Consider the following 16,019-nt stretch of genomic DNA (forward strand, 5'->3'; position numbering starts at 1 on the left):
GTAATTGGTGTTTTACTCTTCTTCCTTTGGAAAAGAAAATACAAGTCCAAACGTAAAACGGTTTTGAAAAATACTGATTTTTGGGGTGCCTCGGTGGCTCAGTTGGTTCAGCATCTGACTGTGGCTTAGAGGGTCATGATCTCCTGGTTTGTGGGTTTGAGCCCCACATTGGGCCCTGCACTGACAGTGCAGAGCCTGCTTTGGATTTTCTCTCCCCCTCTCTCTGCCCCTCGTACTCTTGCTCATTCTCTCTCAAAAATAAATAAATAAATTTAACAAAAATAAAGAAAAATGATTTTTTTTAAATTCATGCTTTCACTGTAGGCTTGTTTCTAGATTGGAGAATAGATATCTGTATTCTCAGTCTTTCATGAGATGATATTGTGATTTAAATTCTAGGTAATTTAATTATGAATAGTTTATTGAAATGGACTTTACTCAAAGTATTTATATAGTTTTCTATTGGATGGAATTAATGTTTTCTGTATTCTACCAAGATACTTGAGAATATTTTTTTGAGAATAATTCTATTTTTTCAACGTTTATTTTTTATTTTTGGGACAGAGAGAGACAGAGCATGAACGGGCGAGGGGCAGAGAGAGAGGGAGACACAGAATCGGAAACAGGCTCCAGGCTCTGAGCCATCAGCCCAGAGCCCGACGCGGGGCTCGAACTCACGGACCGCGAGATCGTGACCTGGCTGAAGTCGGACGCTTAACCGACTGCGCCACCCAGGCGCCCCAGAATAATTCTATTTTTGAGAATAATTGATACATTGAAGTTTCTACTCTCTTTTCATAATTGGATTTGAGACACTTCGAAGAATGATGTGAACGAGTATCTCTCTTTTTACTTAAAAAACAATTACTTTCTTAATCTAAATTATGTTATAAATTGTGTTTTGACAGTTAGTGAATGTGGGCATGCAGATGTATCCTTGTAAACATGTTCTTTCAAAATTACAAATAGACGGTCCAGTGTACGTGCTCCTCTCTCCACCCTCACTTTCTCCATTGATAAGGGATTTTCGTTTTAATAAAAGATTAAACTTTTCTTGATCAGAGGTACTTTTTTGTCTTTGATTTTCTAAGAAATTTTTGCTTAAAAAATAGAGAATTTACAGTATGCTTTTATTGGTGTGGAAAGAGACATTGTCTTTCAAAGAACCACTAAGTAATTTTTATTAAAGCTGAAAGATCAGCGAAATGATTTGTGCATACTAGTATTCTCTAGTTACTTCAGAATCATATTCAGAATATAATTTCTAATGTGTCTGTACTGCTCTTTGACTTCCATTGCACTTCAATTAATTTATTTTGTTTTCTTCATATAGATGATAGTCGAACTGCAAGCCAGTTGGATGAATTTCAGGAATGCTTGTCTAAGTTTACCCGATATAATTCAGTACGACCTTTGGCTACGTTGTCCTATGCTAGTGATCTCTATAATGGTTCCAGCATAGTCTCTAGGTAAGTATTGGGCAGCACTCTTTACTATTTACTTTTACAAAAGTTTCTCAAATTTAATTTGACAAGCAGTTACAGTGTTCTAGTTAAGAGCCAGTATTCTGAGGTCAGGTTCCCTGCCAGTTTTTAGTTCTGTGTTCTTGGGCAAGTTTCTGAATCTCTTTAGTCCTCAATGTCTTCCTCTTTAAAATGGAATGATTAATAGTATTCACCTATTAGGGTTGCAGTTTGTGTTCTTATAATGTCTTTGGTTTTGGTGACAGATATGCTCTCTCATAAGGGCTTCCTTATCTTCATGTTTCTAGAAGAATTGATAGTATTTCTTCTTATGTATTTTGTAGAATTCTCCATCAAAGCCATCTTGGCCTTAAGTTTTTTTTGCGGAAAGAGTTACAAATATAAATTCAATTTTTAAAAGAGATGTAGGGCTAATCAGGTTATTGATTTTTTTTTTCATGATCAAGCATTATTTTTAGTTTGTGTCATTAAAAGAATTTGTCCATTTTATCTAGGTTCTTGAATTTATTGGCATTCACATGTTCATAATATTCCTTTATTATCTTTTTACTGTCTTTAGATACTCTGATGATGTTCCTTTTCTTATCCCTGATATTGGATTGTTGTTTCCCTTTATATGTTTCCTTAATAGTCTGGTTTAGAAATGTATCAATTTTATTTGTCTTCTCAAATAGCCAGCTCTTGGTTTATTGATATTCTATATTTTTCTGTTTCATTGATTTCTGCTCTTAACTTTATTATTTCTTTTTTTTCCTTTTGTTAAGTTTAATTTGCTTTTATCTTTCTATTTTCTTAAGGTAGAAATTACAGTGATTGAGTTGAAAGTTGCTTCTCTAACAAAACTTGGGCTTTACATTTCTCTACATGCACTGCCTTAGTTGCATCCTGTGAATTTTGATGTGGTGTCTTTTTTCCAAATTTTATTTTTATTATGGTAAAATATGTGTAACATAAAATATACTGTCTTAACAAGTGTACTGTTCAGTGGTATTAAATAAATACCTTCATAATATTGTGTAAATGTCCCTAATATCCATCTCTTTAACACTTGACATCTTGTAAAACTGAAACTCAGTACTTGTTAAACAGTAACTATTCATTCCCCTCTGCCCTGAATCATAGCAAGCACCCTTTTCCCCTCTGTTGTCTGATTACTCTAAGTACCTCCTGTAAGTGGAATCACACAGTATTCAGGGACAGAGAGAGAGAGAGAGAGAGGGAGAGAGAATGAGAATCCCAAGCAGGCTCTGTGCTGTCAGCACGGCCTGAGATCAAGAGAAATTCACCTGACTGAGCCACTTAGGCTCCCCAGATTATTATTTCTTTAATTTTAGAGAGAGCATGAGCCAGGGGAAGGCACGGGGGGGGGGGGGGGGAGGCGCGAGGGGGAGAGAGAGAGAGAGAGAGAGAGAGAGAGAATATCCCAAGCAGGCTTCATGCTCTGTGCAGAGCCCAATACAGGGCTCAATCTCAAGACCCTGGGATCATGACCTGAGCTGAAATCAAGTATTAGAAGCTCAACTGACTGAGCCACCCAGGCACCCCGTGGCTGTACCATTTTACAATATCACCAGCAGTGCAAAAGGTTTCCAGTTTCTCTGCATTCTTGCTAGCACTTGTTATTTTCTCTTTTTTTGGTAGTCACCATCCTAAACAGATGTGAGGTGGTATCTCTTAGATTTGCTTTGCATTTCCCTGGTGATTAGTGATGTTGAGCATTGTTTTATGTGCTTATCGGCCATTTGTTTATATTCTTAGAGAAATTTCTATTTAAGTCCTCTGCCCAGTTTTGAACTTGGTTGTTGCTATGTTCAGTAGTTCTCTATAAATTCTGGATATTAATCTCTTATCAAATTTGTACATATTTTCTCTCATTCTGTGCATTGTGTTTTTACTTTGTTGAGACTGTGTATTGATGTGTAAAATTTAAAAATTTTCATAAAGTCTAATTTGTGTGTTTTTCTTTTGTTGCCTGTGCTTTTGGTGTCATATCCCAGGGATTGCTGTCAAATCCAAAGTCATGAAGAGAGTTATAGTTTCGTATTTTATATTTAAAGTTTTGACCCATTGTGAGTTAATTTTTCTATATGGTTTTAGGTAAGGGTCTACCTTCATTCTTTTGTTATGTGGATATGCAGTTTTCTGAACATCATTTGTTGAAAAACTCCTTGAAAAACTCAGTGATATTGCCACTGTTGTTAAAGATCATTTGACTTTGTATGGAAGGTTTCTCATCTATTACATTGGCCTACATTATCTGTTTTATGCCACTACCATACTGTTTTGATCATCATAGCTATGTAGTAAGTTTTGAAATCAGGAAGTGTGAGTCCTCTAGCTCTGTTCATTTGCAAGATTGTTTTTTCTATTTCTGCGTAAAATGGCATTGGGATTTTGACAGGGATTGCAATGAATCTCTAGATTGCTTTGGGTAATATTGACATCTTAACAATATTCAGTCTTCTGATCCATGGACATGGGATATGTTTCCATTTATTTGTGTCCTTCTTTAATTTTTTTCAGCAAGTTTTTGTTTTCATTGTACAAATCTTTTACTTCCTTGGTTAATTCTTAAATATTTTTTTTTTTGGTGTTCCTGTAAGTTTTCATAATTTACGATTGTTCATTGTTATTGCATTGAAGTTATGATATATTTTCATTTCCATTCAGTTCAAGAAACTTGTAAATTTCAACTTTGATTTTTTTTTTGACCCAAGGATTATTGAGGCATATTTTAGTAGTTCTCAGATGTTGTGATTTTCTAGTTACCTTTCTTTTTATAGTCTTTTTATATCTTCATCATCTTTATGACCATTCTTTAAAAATTTTTTTAATTAATTAATTTTTAAATTCACATCCAAGTTAGCATATAGTGCAACAATGATTTCAGGAGTAGATTCCTTAATGCCCCTTACCCATTTAGCCCATCTGCCCTGCCACAACCCCTCCAGCAACCCTCTGTTTGTTTTCTGTATTTAAGAGTGTATTAGGTTTTGTCCTCCTCCCTGTTTTTATATTACTTTTGCTTCTCTTCCCTTATCTTCATCTGTGTTCTGTCTTAACTTCCTCATATGAGTGAAGTCATATGATACTTGTCTTTCTCTAATTTCGCTAACACAGTATCCTCCAGTTCCATCCACGTAGTTGGAAATGGCAAGATTTCATTCTTTTTGATTGCCGAGTAATACTCCATTTTATATATACACCAGATCTTTTAAAAAAAATTAGTATCATATTTTATTATTATTTTTTAAAATGTAATGTATTGTCAAGTTGGCCGACATACAGTGTATACAGTGTGCTCTTGGTTTTGGGTGTGGATTCCTGTGATTCATCGCTTACATATAACACCCAGTGCTCATCCCAACAAGTGCCCTCTTCAATGTCCATCACCTGTTTCCCTCTCTTCCCCTCTCCGGCCGCCATGAACCCTCAGTTTGTTCTCTGTATTTAAGAGTCTCTTATGGTTTGCCTCCCTCCCTCTCTGTTTGTAACTATTTTTTTCCCCTTCCCTTTCTGCATGGTCTTCTGTTAAGTCTCAAGTTCCACATATGAGTGAAAACATAGGATATCTGTCTATCTCTAATTAGCTTATTTCACTTAGCATAATACCTTCCAATTCCATCCACGTTGCTGCAAATGGCATGATTTCATTCTTTCTCATTGCCAAGTAGTATTCCATTGTTTATATAAACCACGTCTTCTTTATCCATTCATCAATTGATGGGCATTAAGGCTCTTTCCATAATTTGGCTATTGTTGAAAGCATTGCTGTAAACATTGTGGTACATGTGCCCCTATGAATCAGCCCTCCTGTATCCTTTGGATAAATTCCTACTCGTGCTATTGCTGGGTCATAGGGTAGTTCTATTTTTAAAATTTGAGGAACCTTCACACTTTTCCAGAGCAGCTGCACCAGTTTATGTTCCCACCAACAGTGCAAGAGGGTTCCCGTTTCTCCACATCCTTGCGAGCATCTGTTATTTCCTGAGTTGTTAATTTGAGCCACTCTGACTGTTGTGAGATGGTATCTCAGTGTGGTTTTGATTTTATATACCACATCTTCTTTATGCATTCATTCATCAATGGACATTTGGGCTCTTTCCATACTTTGGCTATTGTCGATAGTGCTGCTATAGACATTGAGGTGCATGTGCCCCTTTGAAACAGCACATCTGTATCCCTTGGGTAAATACCTAGTAGTGCAATTGTTGGGTCATGGGGTAGTTCTATTTTTAATTTTTTGAGGAACCTCCATACTGTTTCCCAGAATGACTGTACCACTTTGCATTCCCACCATCAATGCAAAAGAGATCCTCTTTCTCCGCATGCTCGCCAATGTCTGTTATTGCCTGAGTTGTTAATTTTAGCCATTCTGACAGGTGTGAGGTGGTATCTCATTGTGGTTTTGCTTTGTATTTCCCTGATGATGAGTGACGTGGAGCATTTTTTCATGTGTCGGTTGGCCATCTGGATGCCTTGTTTAGAGAAGTGTCTATTCATGTCTTTTGCCTGTTTCTTTACTGGATTACTTGTTTTTTGGGTATTGAGTTTGATAAGTTCTTTATAGATTTTGGATACTAACCCCTTTATGTGATATGTCGTTTGCAACTATCTTCTCCCATTCTGTCGGTTGCCTTTTAGTTACGCTGATTGTTTCCTTCACTGTGCAGAAGCTTTTTTTTTTTTTTTTAATGAGGTCCCAATAGTTCATTTTTGCTTTTGTTTCCCTTGCCTCTGGAGACATGTTGAGTAAGAAGTTGCTGTGGCCGAGGTCAGAGAGGTTTTTGCCTGCCTTCTCCTCTAGGATTTTGATGGCTTCCTGTCTTACATTTAGGTCTTTGATCCATTTTGAGTTTATTTTTGTGTATGATGTAAGAAAGTGGTCCAGCTTCATTTTTCTGCTTTCCAGTTTTCCTAGCACCACTTGCTGAAGAGACTATCTTTATTCCGTTGAATGTTCTTTCCTGCTTTGTCAAAGATTAGTTGACCATAATGTTTGTGGGTCCATTTCTGGGTTCTCTGTTCTCTTCCATTGATCTGATTGTTTTTGTGCCAGTACCATATTGTCTTGATGACTACAGCTTTGTAATACATCTTGAAGTCTGGGATTGTGATGCCTCCAGCTTCAGTTTTCTTTTTCAAGATTGCTTTGGCTATTTGGGGTCTTTTCTGGTTCCATACAAATCTTAGGATTGTTTGTTCTAGCTCTGTGAAGGATGCTGGTGTTGTTTTGGTGTTATTTTGATAGGGATTACCATTATTCAAGAATTTTTAATAAAAATTTCTAATACACATAAAAATAGAATGAAGTAATTCCTCGTAATAGCCATCTTCCAGATTAAGCAGTGATCCAGATTTTGCTGTGGTTGCTTCATTTATACTTCATTCTTTGCGTTAGTGTTTGAAACATGTTTCAGATGCTATGTCATTTCACCTTTACATCCTTAAGAATATCTGTGTCCCAGGGTGCCTGGGTGGCTCAGTTGATTAAGTGTCTGACTCTTAGTATCAGCGCAGGTTGTGATCTCAGAGTTCGTGGGATTGAGCTTGTGTTGGGCTCTGCTCTGAGTGTGGTGCCTGTGTGGGGTTCTTGCTCCCCCTCTCTGCTTCTCTCCTGCTCGTGTACACACCACACTCTCTCTCTCAAAATAAATAAACCAACGTAAAAAATAAAAAAGACTGTGTCTTAAAATGAACATTATAAACCCACAGGGCTGTATCACATGTAACACAATTACCAGTAGTCCCTTGGTATCATCAAATTGCTTGTTTATGTTCAAATCTCCTAGATAGAATGGAGAAACCTTAAAAAGATGTTTTGATGCAGATCAGAAAGTTGGCAATTTTTACCTTGTCTAATACATTACTATGCATGTTTTTCCATTTGCGTGACTGAGATTTTTATTAATGTATAAGAATATTGATCTTGAAATTTAACCTGTTAGCTGGAGAGACTTGCAGTAAACCCTTTTTTGTATTCTAACTGTTTAACTCAGTAACTGGTAAGATAATCGTACATTCAATGTTTTTCTATGTGTTGACAATGTGAGGAATGATTTTGAAAGGATTAAAATTTGAAAATGCAGTAGATCGTGGAGCTTATTTAACTAGTTAATTAAATGAGTGATTATAGAACAAAAATTCATTGATCCCTTAATGTGGGCTAGGCTAAGAGTATAACCATGAACAGGCCAGATATCAATGCTTGGATTTAGGAAAGCTCTCAGCTCATTTCAGTGCCTTTATAGAAGCAATATAAGAAAAGTTTTTGAAACACTACCCTGGAGTAGCAGTGTAACTGTTAACTAGTGTAAGAATGTATAGTATATGTGCTTAAAAGCTTCAGAAATGTCGGTTGATGAAATTACAAAAGAAGACTATGGAAGTTTATAATATTGGCCTGGTATTTATACATTTAACTATAATCATGTGGCTCTATTCAACTAAAAATATAATCAAAATATAAAATATAGTGCAAGTATAAAGCAAAATTTAATGTTTTCTTATAATCTCCTTTAGCATTGTAAATTCATCCTGTATTGTGTCTTCTTTTCTGTTAAAAAATGAACAACGGGGTGCCTGGGTGGCCCAGTCAGTCCATTGGGCGTCTCACTTCAGCTCAGGTCATGATCTTTCACATGGTTCATGGATTTCAGCTCTGCCTGGAGCTCTGCACTGACAGCTCAGAGCTTGGAGCCTGTTTCAGATTCTCTGTCTCCCCCCTCTCTGTCCCTCCCCCACTCACACTCTCTCTTTCAAAAATCAATAAATAAACATAAAAAAAAACCCCAAAAATCCAAAAGGAAAATAAAAATTTCCTTCTTAACTTTATATTTAAAAAGCAGCATTTCTGGAGCACCCTTGCTGGCTCAGTCAGTTAAGCATTCAACTTTGGCTCAGATCATGATCTTGCAGTTTGTGAGTTCGAGCCCCACATCGGGCTCTGTGCTGACAGCTCAGAGCCTGGAGCCTGCTTTGGATTCTGTGTTCCCTCTCTCTCTGCCCCTTCCCTGTTCATGCTCTTTCTCTGTCTCTCAAAAATGAATTAACATTAAAAAAAATTAAAAAAAAAACATTTCTAGTTAGAAAATTTAGAATCGGTTATACATTTGTTAGGTATTCAGTAAAGAGAAAGAGTCATTTTTTCATTATTCCTGAAAGCCATTTTAGCTTGATTTTAATTTAATATAATCCTGGGTTTTTTTTTTCTTTTTATTGCTATTAAATCTTGATCACACAAAGACATTTATGTCAGAGTGCATAAATGTATTCTAAGGCAGAAGTTCCTGAATACTTAAATGAGATTTCAGTTTGGGAATACCACTTATTAAAAGTGACGTTAATAACGTTAAAATACTTCAGAGGTTGGCGCCAGATGGCTCAGTCAGTTAAGTGTTTGACTCTTGATTTTGGCTCAGGTCATGATCTTACAGTTTGTGAGATTGAGCCCCACATGGGGCTCTGCACTGATAGCATGGAGCCGGCTTGGGATTCTCTCTCTCCCTCTCTCTGTCCCTCCTCTGCTCATGCTCTCGCTGTCTCTCTCAAAATAAATACATAAATTTATTAAAAAGTTCAGTTAAAAATTTAAAACTACCTTTTGTGGTTTCATCTTAAAAGAACATGCATTCTTTTATTTACACTGAATTAACATTTCTGAAAATTTTCTAATTTTGCAGGTTTATAAGGCAGGATAGATAAAGACTAGTAGGTAGCAATAAGGAAAGCAGTCTCCAAAGAAACTTTGAAACTTTCACAGCCCTGGTGATTTTTTTTGCTTTTCCTACTTCCTCATATTCATACACATCACTGACAATAAATTCACTTTAAAGGCTTTTAATTTCTCTCAAGATAGGAAATTTTGATGAAGAATTTCTTTTGGGAAAAGAGATACAAACATTTTAGAGATGACAAATAATGTTAAATTTGTATAATTTAATAATGTTGCATTATTTCATTACATTGTATTAGAAATTATTCTTACTGTAAAATTACATGAAATCTATATAGTGTTGGTCATTCACGGCTGTGAGAACCTCACTGAGAGAAAAAGAAACTTGCTTTTAAGGCTTTTCCTTTGCTTATGGATTATGTTGGGTTATTTAATGTCATACATATAATTCCACAAGGTGGCAGCATTTGTTTATTTTGACAATATCCCAACTGTTAGGTAGTAGACAAGGTGTGGAAATAAATGGTTTACAGGGAAGTTCATCTCATGAATACTAGATGGTCCTAGGTTAACAACCCCAAGTAATGGGATGAATAGAAACTCATCTTAGACATAAAAGTAATGTCACTTTTGCATATTTTTAAAAGTATCTAGTGGCCACCAGAGAAGAATGGTTTGAAACTGCATTGTTTGAACTTACTGAATACTTAGCAGTGGCTGTTTCTTGAATTCTTGGTTTGAATTTTGCATACCTTGATCTTTATGGTTAAAATTGTTATGCATTCCATCTGTAGTTTAGAGGTTATGGTAACATTTTTGCTTATGTTTTCTCAAATTTTTGAAATAGAATTACAGCAGATATTAGTAAATTTATAAGAAGAAAATAGTCGTGTATTGTGGCATTCATTGCTGTCACTAAACTGGTAATGTATGTAGTGTTTGGTTACTTTTTTTAAGATAACCTTTGTAAGTACTTTACATGACATTGTAAGTATTTCACTAACTCAGTTTTTATATAAAACCTATGGAATAAAAAAGCATTGTAATTCGTCCCATTGTACAGATTTGGAATTGTGGCAGGGAGAAATTGTCTAACTTGACAAAGTTCAGCACAATGCTAGTAAATGATAGAACTAAGATTTGAACTGAGATATTCTGTCTCCTGAGTTCTAGTGTTCTGTTAGTCCCTTCAGGACCTGTCGAAACACAGTTCTTATGAGACACCCAAAAGAATAAATGGAATGAATTCTTTCGAGATTCTCATACTTGGTATCCTTATTACTTTCTTATCTAATTTCTCCTTAGTAACCAACATTCTTTTGAGTTTTAATTTGATATATATATTACATTAAAATGCTCTTGCCATAGCTTGAAACTATTCATGTTAAACATTTATTTTTTTTGTAATAGCCAATTGTAAGGATTGTTTTTCCTAAATTTCAGTTTTTAACGACAGTCAGTGCTAAAGGTTTAGAGTAACCTTTAACACAGTCTGTATTGTAGAATGCTGTGAGTTTTTAATTTGTTTTCAAAAACAGATCTCCAGGTAATTAAATGACTTGTTTTCTAATGAAACATTATGGCTTTTTAGGAGTGCTAATGAACTTTCTCTTCTTTTCAGAAGATACTTTTGTTAGTGTCCTACAAGTTATTGGGCTATCTGGGGTCAATGAGAAATGTAAGGAATTGAGAATACAGAGGAAAGGATTTCTTTCCCGAATTTTGCTCAGGCCCAATCTTTAATTTTTTTATTTTATAATTTTTGTATTTTGAAAGAGAGAAAAAGCATGCGCAGGAGAGAGAGAGAGAGAGAGAGAGAATATGAATATGAATGAATCCCAAACAGGCTCCATGCTGTCAGTGTAGAACCTGACATGGGCTCGGCTCGATCTCACGAACCATGAGATCATGATCTGAGCCAAAATCAAGATGCTTAACTGACTGAGCCACCTAGGCGCCCCAGGCCCAATCTTTTAAAGCAGGGATTTAAAAAACTGTTCTAGGCTTGAAGTTTCATCAGGAAAGAGGACTTAATCTGTCTTAAGTCCTGATGACTCCCCCTTTCTGGCAAAATGTTAGGTGCTTAGTAGTAAATACTTATTGAATGAATACATGAATGAATGGACAACTCTCTTGCGTGCTCTGGGAAGATCTGGATGCCTCTAGCAGTTGTCCACCTTAACTTGCTTTTCTGTGTTTGCTTGCTGATAAGTGTTCCTTTGAAGAAAGTATCCCTAGCCTAAAAAAAGAGGTTTGTAAGTCGGCATTGACACGCGGCAGAAAAATAGTGTTAACAACTTAAAAGAAGTCCAGGATTCAGCACGTGTTGATGAGTTTCCTCCTTCTGTGACTATTTGAGACATAGGTTAAGAGTGAGATACAAACAGCCCAAGCTTACTTATCAAAAGCTGCTACATCCTTTCCTTTCCTCATAGCCCCTATTTTAAAATTTTCTCGTTCCCAATTCCTTGTTTTTCTGTTTTCTTTTGCCCTTACTTAGACTGAGGCTTATCAGTGGTACAGAGTGAAACCATAAACTCAAATCATTTTAAATTTATTACCTCAAAGAAATTGTTAGTTGGGTGAGTATTTGAGATTTTAGTAGACTGGTAAACATTTGTCACTAGTCAGAACATTTAAGATGGATGCCTACAACAAATGTTGAGAATTAGAGTATTGCCTTTTATGATAAAATTACTCAACCCTGGAAAAGAGTAGACTTTATTAACCTAATGACTGTCTTCAGGTAATCAAAGGACAAGAATTAGAATGGTTCTGTTTAGTATCCAAGAGATAAGAGTAGGACTAATGGCTGGAAGCTACATCTTAAGGTTGGCATAAGGAAGATCTTTGTAGTCAGCAGTGTGCATGAGTGGAATAGGCCTCATCATGAGGCGGTTGCCATATGCTCTTAGGACTTTAAAAGCAAGCTGTAGGGTAACACAAAATCTTTCTTCAGTCCTGAGGTCAGTTATTATGTTCACCTGTATTTGTCTAGAATATTTATTTTTGTTTGAAGTTTTAAAAATTGTATCTATTCATATCAAGTACTGTAAACGCTGATAGTACAAATAAAAGTGATGTGCAGATTCGTGTAGAGACAAACCTATAAGCCAATATATAGAATAAAGCATTGTATGTGCTGTGAAAATATCTACTGGCTGCAGTGGATTTGCGAGAAGGAAGAGTGGAATCAGGGAGATCAGATACATAGGTAGTTTTGAATGGTCCTGGCAGCACGTGATGATGTCCTATGGTCTGTACTGGGATGAAGTCAGTGGAGCTTGGATAAAGAAGTATTTAAGACATATTTAAGGACTAGGGTAGACAAGACATAATGATTGATGGGTACAGTCCTTGAAGGAGAGGATGATAACTTCCAGGTTTTTGGTTTGAGTAAGTAGGCAGAAAAACATGGGTGTTATTTGCAGAGATAGAGACACTGGAGGAAGAGCAGGTTTGAGGGCAATGAGGTGCATGGAAGATAACCAGGTAGAGATTTTTTGTGTATGCTTGCTAGCTGCACAGAGATTTGTACTAGTGATAATGGACACCATGGTTTAGATTGATAAGCTCCAACAGTTAAAGATCAGGCAGATGAGGAGGAACCAATAAAGCTAAGGAGGTTTTTAGGTAAGAATGAAAACCGGGAGAGTATGTTGCCCTGCCAACTGGTCTGTAGGGTTAGGTATGGGGCAGAATTGGATCCAAAGTAAAATGAGACTTTTTGCCTTGATTAGGAGGGAGGACACTTCCCCTGGGATAATAAGAGGGAAGAAGAGAATAGGTGCAAAGGCAGGCAAGTTTGTAGTTTTAGTGACATGGAGATAAAGGAGCTTTTCTCTGAGAGTTTGTGCTTTTACCGTGTCATCGCTTAGTGACAGGTAGAAAGGGTGGTAGGTGTTTATGTTTGTAGAAGAAAGAGATACTAGATGATGAAAAGGATGAGATTCATGGACTGTGAAATTTAAACTGAATACTGAAGAAGATAAAGGGAGGAGAGGTCTGGAAAGAGGCAAAAAAAGTAGAATCAGAGTGAAGGTACGGGGGCGAGGATTGTGGAGATTGTGGTCAGAGAAGTATTGTGTCTTTGGCCCAGAATACCTTTCCATCTTTGTACTTGTAGCTTTGGGTGATTTACCTGGTATCTAGTGGCCACATATGTTTGTTGACTCAGTTGGAGCATAAGCTAAAATGCAAGGTAGAAAATCAGTAATAAATGTTTGTGAGGATCGGATAAAATGCTGAAGGAGTTGACTAAAGAGAGAGTTCACTTTAGGCAATGACTTTCAGGTTCCTAAGGGTATTTGAAATGGTGCTTTCGAGGTTTTTCTTCTGAATTTCTGTTAGACTTTTCTCTCTGTATTTGATTCTTAGGATTGAAAGTGACATTAATATGTTTTCTTCTGTTTCTTCACTGTGTTCAAAACTATGTCTTTTGTAATTTCTTGCAGGAGTTTGTGGTGTAAGTAGTAATTTTTGTTAAAGTCTGGGCTAACCTTGTCCTTGGTCACATTAAACAGAAAATAATGCTCATTTGGCACCTTCTCTGGGTAAAATACATGGAGAGGAGAGGAAATAAGGAAATACAATTATTCACACATATCAAATTATATAGATTTCCTATATAGGAGAGGGTCTTAGCAAATCTTTACAGTAAAACCACTAATTTGTAATAGGGGCAAAGAAGACCAATTTCATGGTTTTTGTTTTGTTTTGTTTTGTTTTTGGTAGTATAGTTGACACACAATGCTATATAGTTTTAAATATATAGTTTTTAGTGTTTATCTTTGAGAGACACACAGTGTGAGTAGGGGAGGGAGAGGGAGACAGAATCTGAAACAGACTGCAGGCTCTTAGCTGTCAGCACAGAGCTCGACACGGGGCTTGAACTCACAGACCATGAGATCATGACCTGAGCCGAAGTCGGACACTTAACAGACTGAGCCACCCAGGCGCCCCTATATAGTTTAAAGTGTACGGCATAGGGATTTGACTACTCTATGTATCATGCTTTGCTCACAAGTGTAGCTACCATCTGTCACCAGACAGTGCTCTTACAACACCATTGACTGTATTTCCTGTGCTGTACCTTTCATTCCCGTGACATATTCATTTTATACCTGGAAGCTGGTGCCTCCCTCTTCCCTTCCCCCCATTTTGCCCTTCCCCCATCAGTTTGTTGTTTGTATTTATGGCTCTGTTTCTACTTGTTGTTATTGTTGTTTAGATTCTACATACAAGTGAAATTACATGGTATTTGTCTTTTCTCTGACTTATTTCACTTAGCATAATACTGTCTACGTCCATCCATGTCATTGCAAATGACAAGATCTCATTCTTTATGGCTAATATTCTGTCGTATATACGTATACACCACATCTTTATCCGTTCATCTATGAATGGACATTTGGGTTGCTTCCATATCTTGGCTATTGTAAATAATGCTGTAATAAACATAGGGGTGCTTCTATCTTTTCAAATTAGTGTTTTCATTTTCTTTGGGTATATACCCAATAGTGGAATTATTGGATTGTATAGTATTTCTATTTTTAATTTTTTGAGGAACTGCCATACTGTTTTCTGCATGGGCTGCACTAGTTTGCATTCCCACCAGCAGTGCATGCAGGTTCTTCTTCTCCACATCCTCACCAACACTTGTTATTTCTTGTTTTTGATTCTAGCCAATCTGATAGGTGCAAAGTGGTATTATTGTAGTTTTGATTTGCATTTCTCTGATGATGAGTGACGTTGACAGTTTTTTCATGTGTCTTTTCACCATCTGTATGTCTTTGGGAAAATGTCTATTTATGATCTCTGCATATTTTTATTCAAATTATTTGGTTTTATTTTTTAGTGCCAAATTATAGAAGTTCTTCATACATTTTGGATATTAAACTCTTATTGAAAATATCATTTGCAACTCTCTTCTCCCATTCAGGAGGTTGTCTTTTTATTTTGTGATGGTTTCCTTCCCTGGGCAAAATTTTTTTATTTTCGTGTAGTCCCAATAGTTTATTTTTCCTTTGGTTTCCTTGCCCGAGGAGACATATCTAGAAAAGTGTTGCTAAGGCCAATGTCAAAGAGATTACCGCCTGTGTTTTCTTCTAGGAGTTTTATGGCTTCAGGTCTCACATTTAGATCTTTAATCTGTTTTGAGTTTATTTTTGTGTGTGGTGCGAGAAAATGGTTCAGTGGTTCAGTTTCATTCTTCTGCATATAGCTGTCCAGTTTTCCCAGCCTGTTTGTAAAGAAGATCAATTTGAATGAGTTAAAATCTTGTGTAGTTTAAAAAAATAATTTTCTTTCAGCTATCTAAGCTAATTGAGAAATAGTTTCAGTTGAATCCTGATTAAATGAGATGAAAGGGGAACTTATTTGAATTATTGTAGCAAGCTGTGTGGTACATTGTAGTTACCAAGTACATGTCAGGCAGTATTCTTACTGTTTCAGATTTACTAATGAGTTCTAACGACTGTAGTTCTCAAACTTTAGTAGCCTTCAGCTACAGCTGGAGGGCTTGTTAAAACATGCGTTTCTGGGCCCTACTCCAAGAGTTTCTGATTCAGTAGGCTGTGCTAGGGCCAAGAATTTGCATTTCTAATTCTTTGCCAGGTGATCCTGATGTTGCTAGTCTGTGCCCACACTCTGAGAATACTGTCTTCGGTTAAGAGCTGTTGAAAAGAAGACATTTACTTCTAATAGGAAATATGTGTAATTTTAATTCTCTAGTAAAAAAACCATAATTTTTTAGTTTATGAATTAAAATATGGTAAAAAAAAAACCATTGAGTTTATAGAGTTTTCTAGTTAATAAGCTTACTGGGTTGCAAATGTACCAGAATTATTCCTTCTGTTCTT

General features: G+C 36.3%; 1 protein-coding gene across 5 annotated transcripts in view; it reads left to right on the forward strand.

Annotated features, from left to right (window-relative positions):
* COP1 (COP1 E3 ubiquitin ligase) overlaps positions 1-16,019 on the forward strand; it is a 252,752-nt gene that overhangs the window by 105,721 nt on the left and 131,012 nt on the right. For all 5 annotated transcript variants that reach the window (XR_008293057.1, XM_027074264.2, XM_053209222.1 and 2 more), the window contains one exon: positions 1,334-1,469. Coding sequence is in view for 4 of the 5 variants with exons in the window: in XM_027074264.2 (XP_026930065.1) it covers positions 1,334-1,469 (136 nt within the window). In the remaining variant the exon portion in view is untranslated. The remainder of the gene's footprint in view (positions 1-1,333; positions 1,470-16,019) is intronic.

The sequence above is a fragment of the Acinonyx jubatus genome, chromosome E4, assembly GCF_027475565.1.
Source record: "Acinonyx jubatus isolate Ajub_Pintada_27869175 chromosome E4, VMU_Ajub_asm_v1.0, whole genome shotgun sequence".
Classification (NCBI taxonomy): domain Eukaryota; kingdom Metazoa; phylum Chordata; class Mammalia; order Carnivora; family Felidae; genus Acinonyx; species Acinonyx jubatus.